Raw genomic sequence first — 21,199 nt, 5'->3', positions numbered from 1 at the left:
ATCTGAAGATGGTGTTTTTGTCACGCGAGAAGGATCCAAACAGCTGCTTAAACTGACCTTTAAATGATTCAGTGCCGCTCAACCTTTTGGCTTGGAAAAAAAGAGGAAATCAAACAGCAAATTTGGAACAGGAGGTTTATAAATATACTTTTTAGTCTGCATTTGCTTCCTGCTGAACTCACAGCAGCCTTTTATTTGATTTAAAAGAAGTATTTTTTTTCCATCTCTGTAGATCAGCATTTCAGCCAGGACGGCAGCACAAAGCTTTCCATTATCAGCAGCACATTATAGTCTTTTAATCAATACAGCAATACTGCCTGCTTCAGAAGTAGCCAGAGCCCAGTAAAGCAGCCCTGCTTGGCAGTGCCTTCACTCGCCTTGCGTTAGAGGCTGCTGACAGAATAAATCAGTCTTGTGTTTCTGCGACATGTCCGACACTGACAGGCTGAAAGAGCTGAACCTTTTTATTCTTAAACCGAGGCTATGAGGGAACTGGGTGTAAGTTTTCAAAATCCTCAAAGACAGTGAAAAATGTAACCCCGGACATCTCCAGAATGAACAGTTAAGCCGAACATGAGGATACAAGGTGAAACTACATGAATATGAGGCATGTGTTTACCCAAAAGGCGGGTATTTGGAACAAGCTACCTAGCCATATGATTGAAGCTGATATCATGGCTTCCTTCAAGAAACAGCTGAATGGGATCCTTGGATTATTAAACTACTAACTCCCAAATAGACCAAATGGGCTCAAGGACTCCACTTGTTTGTAATCTTATGCTCTTATAATGGTCAGTTCAGCCCAAGTATTGTGTTCTGATTAACTCATAGCTAGGTTATACAGTATAAAGCCTAGGTCCCTTGGGAGTGTTTCCTTTGGTAAATGGGTACAAGGTGATTTCTGAACCAAAAAATGATAGACTCCAAGATGTTGGAGATGGTACAGAGCAAAATGAAGACCTTGCCAAGCACAGGGATACCAGGCCTTTAGCGTATGCCAAGAAACATCTAGTGGCTGAGCTCAGCCTGAAACAGGTTCACCACCTGTGAGGTGCCATGCCAGTACTGCACTGAGACTGAGGGATCATCATGCACTGGGCCTTGGCAAGAAAGGTCGGCTGATGGGATTTCGAATGTCACTTCTCTGGTGGGAAAGAGCAGGATCTGGTGAAAAGAGAAGGGAAGGATATTATTATAGTGATACTCTTACCTAAATTGAATTACCTTTGTACATCCTTAGGCAGATGGGTATTTTACTGAAGCAATCCAAGTGAACTACCTTGCTCAGCAGTGCCCTAATTAGGAATTGAACTTATAACCTTCAGATACAGGTCCAGATCCCTAATTGCTAGTCTACATTGCTGCTCACATAAAGGCTTGATAGTCTCAGCTCCACATATAAAATCAGCTCTGGATCAACATCTAAGGAGGAGTCAGCTGGATTTTGCCCAGGCTGTTCTCGACAGGGTTGGTAAAATGCTGGGGTTGTTGAGAAGTAGAAAGAGCACTTTGAAGAACCCCTCAGACTTTACGGGAAGCAGTACTGGAAACCTCAGATGATGGCTCTGATCCCCAGTGTGCACTAAAATGTTTTGCTTTCTGGGATGGGATGAGAATCAGCACCTCTTAATCGGAGGACATGTTTCTCTCCTGGAGAAAGTGGATTGCTCCCTCTGGGTGAGGGGGGAACAGCTGTCCTTAGTAACAGAGTTAAAGGCCCTTTGAGTTTTGTTCATGAGTGGTGGCAAGTGAGACCATGAGGTAAACTGGTAGATCGGTGGCCTCGGCTGAGTTGAGGGTCAACCAGTCCAGAGCAGTGAAGTTGGACGTTGAGTTATCAGACAGAGCTCTTTCACCTATGATCCTGAACTCTGGGTAATCACTGACAGGACAAGTTGGTGCAAACAAGGGGGCAGAAATGAGATTGCTTTGCAGAGCTGTTGAATTTACCCTTCAATACAGGGTGAGAGGCTCTCAGGAGATGTTCAGGATACAACTGCTACTGTACAGCTCCAGAATAAGAGGAACCAGCTGAGGTAGTTTAGGAACCAGGTAAGGATACCCTCCTGGCCACTCTTTCATTGGAACTCTCCTGGACACAGTCTACTGGGCAGAGATGTCAGAGCCAACCCAGGACATGATGGACCTACTCTATCTCTTGGCTGCATTGGAAACTTTTGAAATCCTCCCTGGAGGAGCTGGATTCTTTTGGGGGGAGCAAAAGACGTGCTCGCTTCCCAACATTTTGCTGCTTGGACCCTCTCCGGGACAAGTGGGCGGAAAATGGAATGGTACAGTATGTCCTCAATTCCATTACAGTACAGTACGTTCCATTTCTGAAAAGGGGACATCTTTGCATTACTTCCAAAGAAAACAATAAAAATGATATTTCAATGCCCTGGTATGGGTCTCTCTGACTTTGGTGTGCTCGGCATTCTGGCTTTCTTTGTACACATTGAAGATGACAGCAGTGAAGTAAGAGAGCTGAAACCCAGCCTAAACCACCTTACTCTTTCATCTTTCTTTAGGCTAAAAATGTGCATTCACACCCATGCAAATCTCCTTACTTCAGCTGCGTCTGCAAGCCTAAACTTTATTGAGCAACAATGTTAAACCAGACAAAAAGAAAGGGACTCCACCCTTATTTAGAAACCAATCAATGCATTAGGCTCAATAATCAGTCTTCTGATGTTCAACATGGTAAGATTTGTATAGAAGCTTAGTTCTTGTGTTGCACCACATTTTGAGAAGGCACTGTACAGTAGATTACATTAGTGGAAAAATGAAATAAATTCACTTTAAATATGATATAAGCTTACGCAATTAAAAATGTTTTATCATATGCAAAGTGTATGTGTTACAATCTTAACAGATTCACAGATCCATATTTAATGCAAATGTATTTATATTGTTGTTAAGTTACTTCTCATTACAAACCTGTATTGAACTAAGAGTTTATTAAAATAAATGAATTTATTTACCTGTAATTTAAATGAACTTTTCATAGGCATAAAATTTCCTATGAACAACAAAATTACAAAAACCAACAACAGTTTGCAGAAATTAAATAGCTGATTCAAAGATAAAAGGCATTGAAAACTGTTGTGAAGATTGGGTTACATTTTACAATACAGGTACAAGGCTAGAAGATACTGTACTTACCCGCTGAGTAAGTATTGCACGTGTCATGTTTAACACTAAGTAAGATTTTCTTGCTTTCTTTGTGACTCCTCAACTCTGAAATATTGTTGAAGACAGCATTATTTTGTGTTAGTAGACTTTCTAAATCCTGTCCTGACACAATCCAGGAAATTCTGAAAAATAAATTCAGAGGTGGTAGTTTGATATGCATGACTACAAAACAAATAACAGTGTGATCAAACAATTTATCCTTTGCTTGTCTAGTAGGTTGTTTTATTTTGTCTTCAACAGTAAGAAGGTTACTATATCAAAGGGCTGTAATGATTCTAAGACACTGTTGGTGTGACACTTCCAAATCTGTAACAGATACACTTTATATTTATCAGGATTGGAAAGAATTATGATCTTTCAGAATTTTCTTCTATATGTAAAGGTTACGGATTAACAAAGTATTCTTTTTGAACACTTCCATTTATCTTATTAACTGAAATTTATAATATACAAATTCTAACATTATTACTTCATTCTTTATTTCTGTAACAGTTATAAAATGGAACAAAATATAGTTACACAATGATTGTACAATTGAGTGTCAGAAGCTGTATAGGCTTGGATTTGTTTTAACAAACAAGCCAGGTTTACTATTCAACAGGAAAGCAGACATGAGATTCACACCGGGATTACAGAGTACACAGCGATTAAAGAAACAGAGAGATGGGGGAAAAGGGAATATAAATAATAATGCAGTTTTTGCACTTATTAATGAATGCATTCAGATTTTCAGTTCGTCATGGATCTCAGCAGTTTGTGCTTCTTATCTGTGATCAGGACAAAACGCCAACAAGCTAAATTCTGTGTATGTCTTCATGACCACAGTGAAGTATATTAGAATGGCATGGTTTATAATATTTGGTTTTGAGAAGACAAATCTGTCAAACAGATTTCTGTTTGCACTTTTAAGCTTTGGTATTCACAAACTATGTGGGCAGGTGACTACAATGGAAATGTGCATACCAGTAACAGTCATCTTTCTTTGAGGTCTCCAATTTTCAACTCCAACACTGTTTTTTCTTTTCATTTAATTTCTGAAGGGGTTGTCATTACAATACCTAATTAGCCAGCACCAGCAGAATAAGAAATGAAATACTATCTGAAGCGTGTGAAGAACTTTTATGGGACTGGCTCTGAAAAGTTTCATACGTGGCATATTTATGTATTTATGAGTATTTATGAAGCCTCACAACAAAAGCTACACATTTTTTTTCAAGGTTCTGCTGAAGACTAGTCATATTCTTCCTTCATACTGTCACATTCAGGTCTTCATATTCTGCCATTCTATTTTTATCAGTTCGCTTTTTTAGGTGGGTCATGCTATTTTGTCACATTTTGGTGCTGTTTAATAATTAGTGTGAAGAAAGATTAATCAGACTTACATAAAATATACCCATTATCAATAAGATCCCAAAAGTTATCATCTTCTCTAATGAATAATTTATGTCTTGGTAATTTTCACCTAAAGCCTTGAGTAAAGTTGTTGTAACAACGTGTCTTCCATCACTGTAAATAGTACTCTCAGATATGCATGTTTCTGATCCTTTTAGATACAGTATGAGAGTGGTATCATCTCTCACCATTGTCCACAAGTAGAGCTGTCAATCTTAGGACAAGCTTCTTACCTCTTCTACCTCTGGATCAAATAATTAGGCATCATGCCATTCATTTTCGATGCTTTACAGATGACCCTCAAGTGTTATCAGCATTCTAATGTTGATAACACTTGAATTTTCTGAATTCTGTATTCTGAATTTCTGCGTACCCTTTTCATGGTTTAATGTGTATAAACCTGCATTATTTTTCTATTACTGTATGTTGCCTCCATTATGAGAGAACAGTTCTATGTCTTTTGTAAAAAAAAAAACCTGCCACAGAAGGGATTTTCATTTATTATTTAATAACTTCAGTGAAGAGGTGATTCTGCAGTAAAAACTATTTATTCTATCCACCGTTGTCATTCCCTTTTGTAAGGTAAGACTAAAATGCGAAACTTTCCTTGCTCTTTTTGCATTCCCACACTGTTGTCCACAGGAAAACATGGAGTGAGATTTATTTTTTGTTCTGTTTATATCTATTTATATTGTTCACTGCTGTATTCAAAACATTGTAAATTATATAAGAAAGAGAAACGGTAGGATATTTTTTTATTATTATGTCACATAAAACACCAGAACAGTAGAGTAATGTCAGATATTTGAACATTTTAAAAAGGATTTTTTCAAACCAAGTTACCGTAGTAAGTAAATTTAACTGATCTGTAGAAGACAATGCTCTTGTCAATGAAATAGTTCTATATTTCAGATGCAAAGACTGGCATTTTTAAGGCATGCACTTTTGGTCAAATCAAATCATAAGAACTATGGTATCATGAAACCAGCAAAGTATTTCTGGCCTATGTTTTAAGAAAAAAGACAGATTTCCATGGTCTTGACTGCAGGGTATTCAGTAGTATGCTTTGTTTATGGTTTTATGGCTTATGGGTTTTAAAGTGTACACTACAGAATCCTATAAAATATTTATAAATGTGCCTCTTTCCTCCAAGACACTGATTAGATCACATACATCACTGAAGCAGAGATATAATAGTCTTACTGCTCTTGGAGCTTTTCCATATATACAGTATTTTATTTCAGCATGTTTCAAATATTTCCTTTAGATTTAATACATAAACCCAGAAAGGTAAATTAATGTGCAGTCCTGTATGTGTCACATGGGCAGGAAAAATGATTAATGAAAAATTAATACCTTGAATTTAAATACCTAAGACAGTCAGAATGACTGCCATGGTTCCTTTAACATTAAAACAAATTTGGACCTTGAAAAGCCTAAAGGGATTACAATCCAATTTCAATCTTCTCTTCCTAACTAAAGCTGTTAAACAAGTGACAGGCATCCCACTTGCCAATACTATTTCATGACAAGCAAGCTCCTCAAAACAATTCATAAGCACTTTTCACTTATTTAATCATTTAAACTTATTTAACAATTATATTATTGTGTCTGAAGCGAGGATCTCCTGTTCCAGTCCTGTAGGTTTCTTTTTGTCAGTAGCACAGGCGAAAAAGGAAAATCTGTTAAATGCTCCATTTCATCCAGTGATTAGTTCAATATTGGCCATTCCAAGCATTACTAGAATGCAGACCGGCAGACACAGTGGCCCTTCAAGACTTAAGCCGGACTCTCCTAATCTTCACCAGATCACATAATATTTCCAGGAAGAGACTAACACGCCATCTGCTTTAGATCTCTTTAAGGAGCTGAGCTGTAGTTTTCCAGATTCCCAAGTTTACATCTGTCAAGTTCTTCTGAACTTGAAGATATTTTTTTTTTCAGGAAGCCTGACTCATTACAGAGCTAACAAATGGGTTAACAGAATAACTCTGTGAGTAAATTTGGCTGTACTCATCCTCCTGTGGCCCCCATTACAACGTCAGAGAGGGAGAGCTGACAGGAGGAAGAGACTGACATTTCCACAGGACCCACACTCTGTTTGCTCACCAGGGGAAATGAAGCAGGCTCATGCTGACAGGAAATGTCATTTCCCAGGGCTCTCTGACTGAGCGCTGCTTGTATCTGTGTCCTGGACTATGAAAATGGCAGACAGATGAGCAGTTTTTTTAAATCATCTAAGCTTTATCAACCTTGAGTCTGAAAGTAAGATTTAGAGTAAGGGAACAGATTAACCTGCATTTATACTGTAAATACAGTATGCATATCAGTCTATCAGTTTTTTTCCATAATAAAAAAGGGATTTGTTTTACAGCACTTCCAATTCCAATTGCCAGTGACTGGTATAGCTTTGAAATGTCAACATTTCTGAACATTTTTTAATGTATCGTACATAACCTTTACGCTAGCCAGTAATGTCTCAAGAATTGTGGTGAGAAACACATACCTAAGGTACGTCTGGAAATATATTTTAGACTTCACCACAAAGTTTATCCTGACAACCGTCCAGAAAGACTTTGCTGCACTGTGAAAGAGCAGAAAAGCTGAATATTTATTATTAACGCCTTAATGAACGTGGCTGTCAGGCTTTCTGATCTGAAAACGAGGTCACCAACTTAAACTGAAAAGTTTCATGCACAGTTTTGGATTTGTCACACAGTCTGCAAAAAAAAAGGAATTCAAAAGAGTGGGTCTGACAGAAATGACACTCAGAAAGAATGTGTGCCTGTTCTCCAATTCAAATTCCTGCCTCAGCCAAATTCCCTGCTGTGTCCTGGAAAATAAAATAAAGCAAAAACATCCAATGAACCCGATAACTTCCTGAAATTAATCTTTGTTGGCTGAATATGTTACTCACAAACTGTGTCCCCTGAACATAAAAGAATGGCCATTGTTCTTTAGACTGCTTTAAACAAAAAAGCAAATATCATGCTGACTGTAAATTTTTCATTGAATCGAAAATTGGATTTCTTTGCAAATATCTCTCGATTCTTGTATGCACGGACTAGTAGGCACAAAGAAACCCATTGACATTCTGTGATTTTAGGCCATAATCTATCATACAGCAAAAAACATCACAGCTTGGTAGAAAGGCTTTCTGTATGAGAGAGTAAACTATATGATACATTAATTCTTTTTATCGGTTTTTAGTGATTTAGGCAACGATTAAATCAAAACTTTTGCCTAATCTCCAATCACAGGCAATAAACCCACCGATTGCTAGTGGCTTGCCTCTCATTTCTGCTAATTGAAACCTGTTATCATTTTTAATTTGAGATTTCCACAGGGCCTTAAGTATTGATTTTAATTTGAGCTTTAGTATACCATCCTGCCATTCTTACTTCATAGATACCTATTGCGCCCTGTATGTTTTAGACTGCTGACTGATATCTCTTATCCCATCTGTTTCTTCTAAGACAAAACCAAGGCAAGATCTTAGGTCAATAAGTCTTTGTAACTTGTTCAAAATCTTTTTAGTATAGCAGTATCAATAAAGAGCTGTGTTTCTGTTCTTTGTCTAAACTATAGTGGAATTTAAAGCATGTTTAATAGTAAAGTTCTGGGTCAAGAAAGGAGAAGCCTTAAAGGCTACCGAGTAGACTTTTTTTCCCTTTTCTATTCCCCAAAAGTAAATTTAGCCCATTTGTAAGGCTCAGCAGCATGATCTCTGTTCCTTCGTTCCTGTTAGGAACTGCAGTGAACTTGAAGCTGCCTATTCTAATCAAAATCAAGTGAAAACTTTACACAAACCAATTTCCACATGAAATGCCTATATCCGTGTTTGTACAGTCACTCCAAAAAAGACAATAGCAAGAAATACATTTAGTGCACAAACCTTTTTTTAAAAAAAACAATGTGTACTTTATTTATAGCATACATGGATATTACAGAGAGCTTATTACTATTATTACTACTTTATTTGAATGATGCTTTTAGCCAAAGCCACTTACATTTTGCCATTTGTACTGGAGCAGTCTGAAAGAACTGCCTTGCACTACAACAAACGCTGTCTCTCAAGGGATTTGAACCCACAACCTTTCAAATCTAAAACATTATTTCCATATTTTTTTCCAGAAAATATAGCTAGTCAATTTCAATCTTTCATATTGTAAAATGGAATCATAACAATTCATCTTCCAATGTACACCATTAAAACGTCGTGCTCTTTTCTTGCTGCAAACATGATACAAGCAGTGGTGGTGTGTGGTGAGGATTCTGGTGCACTATGGCTGCCATTGCATCATCCAGGTGGGGCTGCACATTGGTGGTGGAGGAGGGGAGTCCCCATTACCTGTAAAGAGCTTTGAGTGGAGTGTCCAGAGAAGTGCTATATAAGTGTAAGCAATTATTATGAATTATAATTAATACCAAAGGACCTGGGCTGAATATTACTGGTATTACTGTGTCTTGCAGCACTCAGCCCCTCAGACTGAGGGTGGCTGTTTAGTGCCTGAAGAAAAAAAGAACATAAGGAAGATTGGCAATGAGAGGAGGACATTTGACCCATCATGCCTGTTGAGTAGTTATTAGCTTATTGATCCGAGGACCCAATCCAGCTATTGCTTGAAAGAATCAGTATCGGTCTCAATCTTATGACTGGCTAGCTTTTCCTATACTGCCACACAGAAGAGCCTCCTGTTTGCAATTTTAAAAGCACTTCCATGCAGTTTCCAGTTGTGTTCCCTCGTCTGGGTTTCATTGTTCATTCTGAAGAAGCCCTCGTTGTCGGCTTTGTCTTTACCTCTTGAGAATTCTGAATACTTGGATCAGGTGCCCATGTAGTTATCTCTGATCAAGACTGAAAAGGTTGAGTTTTCAATGAAATGCTTTCATCTGACTGTAGTGCTGAATGGACAAGAGAATTTGTGAACTACCCCACCTCTGGACTGGATGCAGGCTCCACAGGGATAACTCCCAGAAATGCTGGTCCCAACTTACACAACTGGGTGGACTGGAGCAACTGGGTGGAGTACAAAGTCGAACCCACCAGTTATAAATCCAGAGAATTACCCACAATGCTGTGCTGTTCCCTGTATCCAACTGTACCTTCCTTCTTGGATAAAGACAACATGTAACTTACCTTTCTATTTAAACCAAATAATTTTAAGACAACAAGTCCTGGTAGTCTGTTGGTCCTAAGTAATTAAACACAGACTGTGTGACTACTGAGGTACAGTCTGTTAATTGGAACTGTACAAAACAGTGTACTGACTCATTATAAAGCCAAAGGCACATAAATGTTGCCAATAGTAATAAGAGTCCTACTAATTACAGTGACATTTGTTACCAGAGGAGCAAAAATATCTGAATCTACACAAAGGCTTTGCACAGCGTGCATTATTTGTGTTAAGATATGATCTGAAAATATGACAGAACACCTACTGGTGTGAAAAAAGATGTCAGTTAGAGTGCAGTAATGTTTAACGGTTTATCACTTGCGACAGTACTATCCAGCTTTCTTTTTATCAGGCTGAGCACGAAAGTTATAAAAAATTCATTGGTTAGAGTCCTTGAGCACGGTACATTCTTGATTTGTGATGCTTTACAATCCATCTTACCGGATGGTTAAATTACTGATAATGCTGAAAACACAGTACAATATAAAGACTAATGGACAGTACAAGGATAAGTTGTGGAGAAGCAGAGCTATGTCAGTTTGCAATCTTCATTCTCCATATATAACGTCTCTGGTTTGTTTTTATTGGACAGGATGCTCTATTCCACTATTCCATTTTGCTCAAAAGTCAAAGAGATACCAATATTCTCCATCATGGTTAGTAGGCTTCAGCTCTATGCTGTTCTTTCACCTCCAGTCTTTTTTTCCAATGCCTTCAGCGTTGGACAAGATATTAAAAGTCAACACTTGAACTTATAGAAATACATTGAATTGTAAGGCTGGAAACTCAGGTTCCAGTCCATTCATTAAAAGCTGTCAATCTACCAGAACATTTCAATAACATTTGTAATAAGGCCAGCTTTAAATCAAAATCTTGTTCCAAATGCCCAGAACGGGTCTTGAAATTGTTTGTTTTTTTTTGCCTGTCAAAGCCTTCTTTCCTGTCTTCCCAAGACAGGGTAAGTCCACAATATAAAATAAGCAATTCCTCAGATCCCAACCTTGTCGGCTTTCTATGGTATGAGGTGGACAGAGATTAAGTGGCTCCCACCTCTGAGCAGAAGCCTGTCATAAACTACTGCACTACCAGAACTACAATCCTGCAATGCTGGTGTCTTTTCATACAGCTGGCAAGTACCATTCCCAGGAGTACCAACATTGTCATCAGCAGAGTGGAATTGAACCTGCAGTACAACCCCACCACAACTTCAGCCCTTCCTTGTCGAAACCTGGTACTAAATACTGATCTAATTAATGTGGCAGCTGAAACTTTGATTTAAAGGGGAACTGCGGTTCCTATTCTTCTGACCGGTCATTAAATCAAATCTTGGTAACAAAATAAATTATTGCAAAATTGGTATGTCGGTATCGCTAAATTTGACAAATTCCCAATTAAGCACAAAATTGTGAACTTTGGGAAAGTACTGTATGGTTGCCATGTTGTTGCAAACCACTGGTTTCATGATGGGTGAAAGCGAGAGTTTGAGAGAACTGTGACATGAAGCAGCCCCATCCTCCTCACTGGTCACTATAATGACTAGTGTGATGTACGAGCGAATAAGTACAGGTTGTGCAGCAGACATTTCACCGCAGAAATGTTCCAATGTGCATGTACATGCAGAGTTAACATGTAAGTAGCATTTGTTGGCAAAACCTTCTCATAGTTGAGAGCAGAATTTCTATTGGACTAAAAGAGACCTATTCACAAGCCTGCTTGTTTACAACGCAATAGGGCTGCTTCACGTTGTTCTGAATTGCAGACAATGATAACAATATGGCACTGCGCATACCTGGAAATTTAGTCCATTTTGTGATGCAAATTGGAGATTTTACAACTAACTGTCTACATTTTACTTTCACTGTGGTTTGAAATGCACTCATCAATGCCCTTTCTAACCATGAAATAAAAAAAACAGCATTGCAGTTTCCTTTTAATAATCCTGACCTTTTTCTGGTTAAACTAAACTAAATGGCTGAACATTTATCTGAACATCGTTGGACACCCATTCATCCCTAGCTACAGCTCTGATATTGTAACCTCATTCAACATTATTTTTCAAACCTTAGAATCTAATAGGCAGTGACAGGAATTACCAAGGCAGAATAATCTATTTAGCTGGTCTAATAAAATGACTTTATTTTTGTCCTTATTAAATAGAAGGCTGTTTCGATTATGTGTGCCAAGATTGTGAAAATGACATTTCAGATCTTGGAACGAATGAATCATTGTCATAGAAAGATTTTTCTCTCTAAATATTTAATGATAAATAGGGATGTAGGACAATTGTGATCTAAAAAAACTGTGACAGATTCCAAAATACTGAACATGAGAAAAAATGCAAGGTGTTGAGAAAAAAATGTTAAGAGCAAGCTTTTTCTGCTCACAATTAAGGTTCAGCCTCTAATTGTTTAGTGTGCAATTCAAAAGTATGTAAAACTACAAAAGAAACAATACAAGTAATGAGCAAAAACCAAAAAGACTTTATGTAAAATAAATACAAATGTAAAGAAGGGCTTAAAATTAGTTAGTCATGTCCATACAATTGAAATGGTTGCAAAAGAGGCCAGCTGACCCAACTAAATTATTGTCCATATCCAGTTCCAAGACTATGAGCCTCAGTCACCTGGCTGACAAGTCTGTTTGAAGTACCTACAGCTCTTTATATAAAGAAGTACAGTATTTCCTAATCGTGGTCCCAAATTAATTTCCTTTTAGTTTCCAGTTGTGATGAGATATCACTATTTTCCTACCAAGTATGAAATAGTTTCCTAGTTTAACAATTTATACCCCTTAGGATCTTATTACTTGACCTTATATACTTAAATCTATTCTAAATCTCAATTTTCTTCTCATTATCGTTCCATAAGGTACAGTCTATCATCTCAAATTGAAAATTCTTTAGCCCTGGTGGCAAAGATCATTTCTAGGTGTTTATCTCCTGATTATTCTTTATAATAATCACTTATTCTGGTGCACAAACAACCTTAAATTCCCTAAGTACAGCTCTTGTAGAAAAGGCTCATTATAGGAAGTAAAGTACCTGGTAATATGGTTATACGTGCACTGCAACATGCTGAGCTGAAGAGTAATAATCAAATTTCACAATGGGGGAATTAATAGACCAATCCAGAAAGGCTGGTTTGGTTAATACAAGCAAATTCAGATTGAATTAGCAGTTCTAAATGAAATGTACCTTAGTGATTCGAGAAATATTTTTTTTATTTGAAATTAGTTACGTTTTACAATATGCTGAAAGAACAAAGAACGCTGCTGAATGTTTATAAAGTTTGTTTAAATTCTCACCATACCATACAGCTGTAGTACATAAGACCCCAACTAATTCATGCATTAAAAAAATGATTATGTAGACAAAATGGGAAAAAGGCTATTAATAATTGTAACTCACTGTCAGCAGAAAATGTGGAAATCACATTACACAAAACAATGCTTTTGCAGATACTGACTTTATTCAATGTGCAACTAGAATATACAATATATGCACACGTCATATGGAAAAAGCGTCACGGGCATATTTTTAACAGCAGCTGCGAACATTACTTAAATGTGTGAATTTGACTAAATTTGTGGAAAACATAAGTAGAAAGGCACATTCCGTCTTTTTTAGGAGAAAGTAGTAATGTTTTTTAGATTTACAGATTGTACAGTATGTACTCAATACGTTTTTAAATTATTGATTTACAGTGAGGTTGACTACCATACAGAAATGCAGTCTGCTCAGAGATGAAAGAGAATGGATGTGGTTAAGGGAGGCACAGTGGCACAGTAGTTAGCTTTGCAGCCTCTCAGTGCTGGGGCTCCGAGTTCAATTTCTGAGGTGCTGTCTGAGTGGAGTTTGCATGTTCTCCCTGTGTTTTCATGGCTTTCCTCTGGGTGCTCTAGTTTCCCCCCCCACAGTCCACACACATGTGCGTGTTTGCATGTTTGTTCCTGTGTGTGCCCTGTGATGGAATGGCATTTTCCCATGCGAACCTGTACAAGATAATGGATGAATGGATCTGGTTGGCTGGACTCAAGCTGCTATAAAAGACATTTGTACCCTTCTGACAACCTCTGTATTCCATCCCCTTACATCAACAGATCCTGCTGATATTATTTATTCAGATTTCTACTGCTCAGACCCATGTTGCTGGGGATGTGGACAATGTGATTAATCTTTATTGCATGGTACTTGTAGTTCGCAATCCATTATCTCCTGGAAAAATACTGAGGTATTTAGAGAACGGGAAGCTCAAGGCCACTTATGAGCAGACCCCTGCCTCATTCCCTCGGATAAAGTGGAAAGCAAAAGGAAAAACTGAGACTCACACATACTTTCTCTCGTCTTTTTTTGTTATTTTGAAAGACAACTGAATTGTCTCTGGCCAAGGCAACATGATTTCCTGAAGAAAAGACCAAAGCACCTTCAATTTCACAAACAGAAGTGTTTCAGATACTGTATATACACAAGTATAAGGTGTACAGCTCATAGAAGAATGAGAACTCCAAAACACCACGTTTTATGCCTTTGAAACTAGATGTCAAACACAGAGGCTTGGAAACACTAACCGTGAGATAAACTGAGACAATTGTTCAGTTTCCATATTGATTTAGTTTTAATTCAGTGCAACCACTTGTTCCCTTCCTGGGCAGGTAAACACTGGTTGAAATCTAAAACCAGGAGGTACTGTACTTACCTGATCTGTCCAGCAGGAGCTCTGTAATTACACCTTTGATTAAGAAAGAAATCAAAGAAATCAAGTGGTCATGAAGAAAGTATCACTCAGAGTTAATTTAGAAGCAACAGCAGTCTGGAAAGTGGAGACATACAGGCTGTTAATAGCAAATCGGGCACTGCAGAGGTGTTAGCACTGAGACCAAACGTGTAGTAGCAAATTAAATGCAGTGCTGCTGCTCACCTTGCTGGGTTTTCATCCCATTAGTGCTTCAGAATGTTTCAGGATCTGGAGAAATTCATACTACAATATGGGCAAAGACCCAGACCTTTTCATTGGTCTCAAGGTCAAGGAGATACTAGGCCTAGATGCTTCTATTGAATGTCAAAGCTGCTTTTACAGGACATGAAATTAAATGTATAGTCAAGCTGTTATAGACAGGGCAGTTCCTAAGTATTAATAAGAGAAAGATTATGGAGCTCAATTATTTGTACTGTAATTCTTCCTATTGTTAATTAAACTTGTATTCAGGAACATTATATTAAATTCAACACAATTGTCCGCGTTATGCACAAAACCTGAACAGTCGTTTGGAACTTGGAGAGGTAAAGCCTTTATGATTATAGTAAATACAGTGTGCAGCAGTAGCAGTTTGATATAGTCTTGCGTTATCATTTCCATTTTAATTATTCATCTGAATTTCATCTAGCAACAGCTGCAAGTCCTACTAATTTACATCATTAGATCTCATCTAGAAAAAGAGTTCCGCATATAAATTCATCCCTTTGTGCCTGTCCTTTGGTTGTTTAACAAAAAATCAACCCTTTACTTGGTGTCAGTTGGAATTGTTCTTCAGATTCTGTCTGCACATTAAGCTAGTTTATGCAGCCATGTAGAGTCTGGGTCATCATTCTTCCCTCATTATATAAGTAACCTGGCCTTTCCTCTTACTGAACACTCAAACCTGATGCCTTTAAGGCAAGCTGACAGTTTAGACAAAATATGATAAACGTTGAATCACCTGATAAGGTACACACACTCCAAGTAAATTAACAGAAATTTCCAATTATTGTGCTGTGCACCCTATCCTAACAGACCAAAACTAAACATAAGCAATTTTTTAATTGTGTGTATTAGGTAGCATCTCACACTCTGCATAAAGACTGCACATACACTGTACCTTTGCAATGTCCTGTGTTATTTTAATGGTAAATCCTTACATCTATAACATTGATTGCAGACTGTGTGCAGTAGGTTCTTTGTATTGTTTTATACAAGGGAAAAACATACAATTGCATTATTGTAAGGGTAGTGAACAGAGCGCTGTACTCTGGACAGGAGGGTTGTGGATTCAGAACCCAGATGGGATTCTGCTGTCATGCCCTTCATTAAGCGGCAAGTTAAGGAAAGGATTAAAAACAGATTCAAACACACTTGGTTTCTCCTCAGCCTGAGTACGAGTTTAACTGTAAACCTGTCTGCTGCTGGGCACTTCACTCAGCATGAATGTAATCAGACACCGAAAGCTGATCGTCTGTCATGAAGAGGCATTTGTTTATTGTTCAACCAGCTTCTTCCACATTGCTCGCACTGCAGATGTTTTATTAATTAAAGCCCTGCAGCCTGGGTTAGACGGGACAGTTCGATCCATGCCGTCTCAGGAGACATCCAAGCCCGAAGTAAGCGTCCTCTCTTCCTTTGCTTCCAACATCCCAATCAAGCAGACTGGCAGCTGCTACAGTGTCAAGGGGCTCACACTTACAAGGGATAGCTGTTAATCCTGACAGAGGGTAATTAAGGCGGGCTCCTGTCTGAAGTTTCCACATCCTAACACACCGTTTGGCGGGATTGAAACAACTACAAGGTCAAACAAAAGCCTTAGATTTTGCTATGTTTTTAGATTAGATATACTGTATACATCCCCTTTTGTAAGGGGCGACACTGTTGCAAGTACTAGCTGTGTTTGACTTCTGCGTTATGTGTGCAGAAACGTGACATCCTAGAACACATAGAGCAGAATCTTCCATGGTACAGTACTGCACATTTAAGTTAAGATTCCCCTCAGAGGTATGGCTTAGAAAAAGGTATTAAAAGGCTCAACCATCACCTGCTTCTAGTAGAATAATAACTATAACCATGTTATAGAAAAGTTATTGCTGCTCTGGAATCGGAGAAGAGCAACCAGATCAATTCTAAACTGTCTTGCTTAACAGGCTGCTGACTGAATAAATCAGTCTTGTGGTTCTGTGAACTATCCTACACTGACAGGGACTGAAAGCACTGAACCTGTTCAGATTTGAGTAGAGAAAACTACAAGGGGACATGGACACAAATATTCAAAATCCTCCAAGGCTTTGACAAAGTCAACCTAGTGGACTTAAGAATCAACTGTGAATCTGACATTAGAGGACACAAGTGAAAACTACTTGGAAGGGCATTTTAAACAGGTGGCTGTTCTTTACCCGAACAGTTGTGGGGAATATGAAACAAGCTATCCTGCCAAGTTTACTTAAACCCTGGAGTTTTTCAAAAAATGGTTTGAAAAGATCCTTGGATTGATGAGAAACTAACTACCAAAGATTAGATGGGCCAAATGACATCCTCTCATTCATAAATGTTCTTATGTTCTAATTTAGAAATTAACATGGTGCCAAAGTAAAATCAAATTAAACTATTAGCTTTGAATTTTCTGTTTCTTTTACCCTTTCCTTTTTTTGCACTAAGCCATCATCAACTGGCTATTGGCTTTAACTTATGTTTTTTTTTTTATAAGATGCAGGTTGTTTTGTGACAGAACTGCACATCTCCCGAAAAAAAAAAGATTTAACAAGTATACCGTCGTTAAAAGCTCTGTGTATTTTGTAGGTGATTTTATTGAAACAGTCACTGATACTAATTCTTTAGCAGATGCAAAGAGAGTTTAGCACTGTGTCAGCCCCAGTGATCATTAGCGTTGCTGCTTGAAGAGGTGAGACCAGGCTGGCAGGGATGGTGAGGCACTTGGAAGGAGAGCTGTGAATGATTCCTTGCCTCTATTGGATAGAAGGATTGTCTCTATTGGAAGGAAGGCACTTTGAATCTAAAATGTATTTTAGACCCAAAATGTCAAAAAGGCGGTGGATAAAATGTTCTAAACTTAAGCTTCATAGAAAAAATAAGCAAGTGGAGAAGACCAACTACTATGTCTGCAAATGTATTATAAGGATTTATATAATTTTATAAATTTTATAACATTTTTATTCTGTCATCTTATATCCAGCGTGTGCTGATGCTTTGCTTACACATAATCCAGTTTCACAGGGAGAAGCCTTTTAATTTGTGTCATTTTTATTTCAAATCTCCATTATTTAGTCTTTACTGCCTAGGAATTTCTAAATGTGTGTATTTGCCTCTTTGAGCAGCACTTTAGGTCATCTTTATGGAATACATCAAAGCTGCCTTTTCTTTCTTTTACATCCTGGACAGTTTAAATCAAGTGCAGGCTCAACAAAGAGAGTAAACACTTTAATTGGTTGTGTTGTTCAATGGCTGGTTGGCAAAGGATGTCTCCTGGGGACCCCTACAAATGTCAATGGAATAACCCAGCTAATTTCTCCTCAGAGCAGGGGAGCAGCTGGGCTTGTTTCCAGGGCAGAGGGAAGAGTCTAGGACAGTCAGCAGATTCACTTTTTAACCCAAGCGTGCCTGGCCAGGCCAGATCCTGTTCAATCATCAGATCATCAGGTGTGAGATAATTATGAGTACATTGCATAATCACTTTTTATTTAATGATCAAGTACTCAAGCTATAACTGCCACCGTCTGAGCTTTGCCGTTATCTGGGCCCTGATCTGAAGTTCTTCTTCTGTACTGTAGGGCATAAGAGACAGATATGTTTTGTATCTAGAGGTGCTGTGAGCACTAGCACATACTTCTAAGCTGGAAAAGGGCAAATCTGGCATTTTTAAAAGGAGACAAAAATTGAGGGTATGTTTCAAACTATAGGTCTGATTGGTAACTCAGCAGCATGCAATTTAATTAGTGGCTATTGATTTAACCCATGGCTTATCTTTGCTGCAGTTTCCAGAGGCAAGCCCACAACTAATGGGAAACCTACAACTAATGCACATTTGCGGTCATTCAGCCCCTGCCTACATACCCATAAACACGTTAACTGCCACTTTATAAAATGACAACAAGCACTTGAGATTCTTGACTTCTACTGCAAATTAGAAGGCTGCATTCTTTTTCCGTTATATTGGAGGTGGATGCAAAATTTAGTTCAAATTAAACTCATTCACCTTTTACAGTTGAACTATACAGAATTTCTGGTGACATTTCCTGTTTTCAGCTACTTGTTTTTCCAAATCAATACCCTTTCTTCTTCTCACACTTCAGAGCATGTATCCACCTCACAGCAGTTTCTGTTTAGCATGCTTTTAAATGAATCAATGAAACACCTAGTGTGCCTCGGCTTTGATAAGAACAAAAGCCAGTTAGTGCCACACAAACTGCTTTCTGTGCACGTGCACAGAATTTCAGACTTGAATAAATGAAGCCATTTCTTTGATCACAGCGTTATCTATTTACAGTAACGCCCTGAGAGTCACAATGAAAAGCATTGCAAATTAATTTTCTCAAAGCCTTACTGAAGCATATCTGATAAGGTGTTCCATTGTAGTCTCTTTCTCTCTTTCAAATGCTTTAATCAACTGAGAGCTATGCATGGCCATAAATGAGTCAGAGGTCTTAGAAGAGGTGATTATAATAATGCAGAGAAGGAAGTCCAGGTATGCCATTGAGGAATGGAACAGTGTTTTTTTTCTTTTTAAACAAAAACATTCATATCGTCAGTGGAGCTCATTTATTCCAAAAAAAAGTGTCCAATTAGCACATCACATATTCATGTACATAAATAATGTATGATTTCTTTAGGAGAATTCAGAGAGAGACATGTGAATCTCCAAGTCAGTCTAGAGCGAATCATTATCTTCCCAGATCCACTAGAGGATAGGGCGGCTTTAAAACAGAAGCTACAAAATCTAAATGGCTGTGGGATTTCTGAATAAAAAAGTGTTTTTAGAGCTGGCTACAGTATGAATAATGGTCTGGCCATGGCTATTGGCAACTCTCTCTCAGGAGATTCTAATGCTTTCTGAAATCAGGATGAAGTGAAGGTCTAACAGTCTTCAACATTATGCATTTTTAAGACCTGCAAAAATTACCAAAAAGAAAACTATGAATCGGGACTCAAACACTTGCTCACTGTATTCTTGCTCTGGCCTTGGGATGGGGGATTCATCTGGTGAAGGTGATTTCTTTTAATTGGATTGTTCTTATATGCTATCACACTGAAATGAAAGGGTTGTGATTAAACCCAGTGTTACTGTAAATGGCCTTTTCTGAACATATTAAATCTACAGGGGATTAACTTCATGATGGTACTATAAGCAGGAGAAAAACAAGTTACAAACTGATAAATGTTCAGATGTCTTGGACAGCTTAAAGTAAACCATCTTAGAACATAAGAGGGATTCTGTATATCAAAAGGCTTGTATTTTGTTAAGTAATTTCTGTACATCCAAAGTATAAACGGACAGGAGCATGTTTACTTGCAAAGGCAGTTTCACTTTCAAGTTGTTGACAGTCTGTTCTTGTTTCTCTCTGTAGAAAAAGCCAGAGATTACCTCCATAAGACAGGACGGTTCATTGTGATCGGAGGCATCATCTCACCAGTCCATGACTCCTATGGAAAACCGGTAAGAGTCTGTCTTAGAGCACGTTACTAGCTCTTAAAAACACTTCACTTCAATACAGGTAATCTGAAGCTGCCATAAACTGATATCAGCTGTAGATGATCATTACACATTAGACTATTAGCATTGAAGTATTCACTGCTTATGCACTTGGGCTAGCTGGGACACTAGAGAAAAAAAAGGAGAGGTGTGATTGTCTGTCTGAAAGATCATAATGTACATAAAGTACAAATGTAAAATCCTCATCTTTAAATTGTACTCTGGGATATAAGTTAAAACTACGAAACAAATGCATTTCAGATGTCTTCCATTGACAATTAATAAGGAAGCAGGATTTAGTTTAGGAATGAAGATGAAAAGGCAGGATGTTCAAGCGTTTGGAGCTTCTAGTGAAGGGCAATCACGCTACAGCAATGTACTGGTATTCTAATACAGTGTGGAGCTACGCATGCTAATAAAGTATAAAAGTCACAATGGGCAGGTGCATGTTTCCTCGCAAAGGTAGTTTTTAAAATATAAAACATAACTGAGATGCTATCATTTTTTGAAAGTCTGCAGGGAACTGCAGACTCTTCAAAGACAACAAAGAATATTTACTTAACATTGGGTGCAACAGGTTATCCTGTTGACAGGTTGTCTCATCCTATCCAGAGGATTATTTTCCAGGTATAGCTATTTTATGTAATATTTAAATAAGAATCCAAATACATTAAAAGGTACAGTAAATGTGATAGGGGATATGTATTATTCAAATCTAATCAGAGAATCTACAAGGAGACATGGCTGTTTGGACAGCCTCCTTTAAGAGACTTGACAATCGGTCAGTCAGGCAGCCCAAGTGAAGCAGCACAAAAAATAAATTGAGTTTTATAGTGCACTTGAAAATAAATAAACATTTCCTACTGTAAAAAACACATTCTCATTCAAGAAAAGGTTCTGAACTTCCATTATATTGAGGAACACGATTTGTTTTGGGATTCTGTAGGAGCGTTTTGTCTTTAATCAGACACGCTAATTAGGCTTTCTTTATT

General features: G+C 37.9%; 1 protein-coding gene across 1 annotated transcript in view; it reads left to right on the top strand.

The window, feature by feature from the left end:
* nmnat2 (nicotinamide nucleotide adenylyltransferase 2) overlaps positions 1 to 21,199 on the top strand; it is a 65,222-nt gene that overhangs the window by 16,568 nt on the left and 27,455 nt on the right. The window contains exon 2 of the mRNA XM_088927438.1: positions 20,083 to 20,171. Within this exon, the coding sequence (XP_088783564.1) occupies positions 20,083 to 20,171 (89 nt within the window). The remainder of the gene's footprint in view (positions 1 to 20,082; positions 20,172 to 21,199) is intronic.

This window comes from Atractosteus spatula, chromosome 11 (assembly GCF_055471065.1).
Source record: "Atractosteus spatula isolate fAtrSpa1 chromosome 11, fAtrSpa1.hap1, whole genome shotgun sequence".
NCBI lineage: Eukaryota > Metazoa > Chordata > Actinopteri > Semionotiformes > Lepisosteidae > Atractosteus > Atractosteus spatula.
This window is presented reverse-complemented; position numbering and strand designations above follow the sequence as displayed.